At 47.5% G+C, this 1,906-nt stretch overlaps 1 protein-coding gene across 1 annotated transcript; it reads right to left on the reverse strand.

Annotated features, from left to right (window-relative positions):
* Nucleotides 1–777: 777 nt before the first annotated feature.
* On the reverse strand, nucleotides 778–1,900 carry ISCA2 (iron-sulfur cluster assembly 2; the record flags this gene model as incomplete). The annotated part of the gene is made up of 3 exons (XM_010076440.1): nucleotides 778–1,333; nucleotides 1,542–1,657; nucleotides 1,799–1,900. Coding segments are annotated over 3 exons (393 nt in total), but the record flags the coding sequence as incomplete, so codon positions are not given.
* Between the last annotated feature and the right edge of the window lie 6 nt (nucleotides 1,901–1,906).

Below are 1,906 nucleotides of genomic sequence, written 5' to 3' on the forward strand. Positions count from 1 at the left end.
TGGTTATGATCAGATAAAACACAATCTCTCCTCTCACCCAGAAGCAGGTGAATCACTTTGATTTAAAAGACATCTAGTGGCTGATAAAAAACTACAGAAAACAACTAATCAAAAGGATGTTATTCTGGAAACTTCTAGATTTCCCATTCCATGGGAGTTTCAGAAAGGAAACCAAACCAGGCACAAGTCAGACAGAGATTAAACAGTGAAGAAAGTTATAGAAAAAAGGCAACTAAGTCAAAAGGACCTGAGGACCCTTAAGTAGTACTCCAGATCCTTCTCTGCCTCCCTCACCTGAATGTCCCTTCCCGGTGGAAAGGGAAGGTAGCAGCCATACTACGAAACCCAAGAGTTTGTATGACCTAAAATTCCAAGCCAGGTTTAGGAACAGCCTAAAATAGCACCGGGTGATGGAGCTTTATGTATTTTATTTATATATATGTATATACAAGCTGCTTCTTTTTTTAAAATAAAATAAACTAACTATTAATTCTTGTTACCTCTATTTTTTAGCTGTAATTGAACAAGTAAAAACTGTCACCCCAGGGACTGGCAGCAAAACCACTGTAGGTTCCTGGAACCGAGAGAAGCCTGCTGGGTAAGTGAGCAGCAAAGCATCTGGAAAAGCCCACTATGATTTGGGGAGTGCTGAGCAAGCAACACTGGGAGGTGTACGGGAGAGAGACGAGTCCCATTCTGCCAGATGACAGGGAATAAGCAACAGTAGCCTGAAAGAACCCTGATTCTACTCATGGGGGAATACATGAGCAATACCAATCAATCTCAAAGACATTTTTTTAGTAAGAATGTTCAATAAACACACACACATATATAGAGCCATCTCTTGCAGAGACAAGCAGTTAAGTGGTTCCACATTCAGGACAGGGTAGGTGAGTCAGCACCACCTCACTGGTGGTTCACAAGGCGCTGATGATGCTCCCGTGTGCGTGCTCATGGCTACTTCATGTTTCTGAAGGGAAGGCCAACAAGTCTTGGAGGCAGGCGCAGTGCAGATACACACACAGCTGGAGTCATGTATAACATCTGTGTTACAGTGCAAGGGAGATGAGAGGGAGCAGCTGGGAAAAGAATAAGCAAAAATCCTCTGAAGACTGCCAGAAAGTATCTGCAGACAGTGTCCATCCATGGGAAGTCCAGTCAGAGTTTAACAGAGAAGGAAGTCCCACATGAGCAACCCTTCTCTGCCTGGGGGTTGCTCAACACCTGGAAGGAGCTGCGAATCAGCTCCTGGCTGAAGTCTACCATGGAACCTTTCACAAAGGCCAGGCTGTCCACATCCACGACCACACGGGCACCACCTTGTTCAAACACCCTGTAGAAAAGCAGCATATTTAATCATTACTGTGTTGCAGAGCCGACAGAGAAGCGCAGCCTGAGCACCTTCCTTATCTCACAGGCTTTCTCCCTTCAATTCAAGATACTATCATGTCACACACACCCTTCTTGTTACCTCTGTAAAGAGCAGCCACAACCAAAAGCCCCAGCCACAACCGACCACTGCTACACCCCTTTGTCCTTGCCTGTCATCAGGATTGATAACTGTGTCCAAGGAAAACTTATATTGGAATCCAGAGCAGCCACCTCCTTCCACCTGCAGCCTAAGAAACTCTGAGCCTTCTGTGATCTCCAGCAGCCTCTGCAAAGAAAAGAGGAATACAATGAAAAGACCTGATCAATGAATTAGTGAACACTCAAACGCCTCCCCTATGTGCCCAGGGCAGGTCAGGCAGTTTGAGATCCCTCCCAGAGGCACCCGAGCGCCTCCCGGGGTCCCCACCTTCACGCAGCTCTCGCTGAGGAACACCTGTCCCTCGCCGGGGTCACTCTCCGTCGGGCCCGGCTGGGAGGAGGACGATACCCACCGCAGCGGGCGGCCAACTGCGCA

This window comes from Pterocles gutturalis, unplaced genomic scaffold (genome assembly GCF_000699245.1).
Source record: "Pterocles gutturalis isolate BGI_N339 unplaced genomic scaffold, ASM69924v1 scaffold30133, whole genome shotgun sequence".
Classification (NCBI taxonomy): domain Eukaryota; kingdom Metazoa; phylum Chordata; class Aves; order Pterocliformes; family Pteroclidae; genus Pterocles; species Pterocles gutturalis.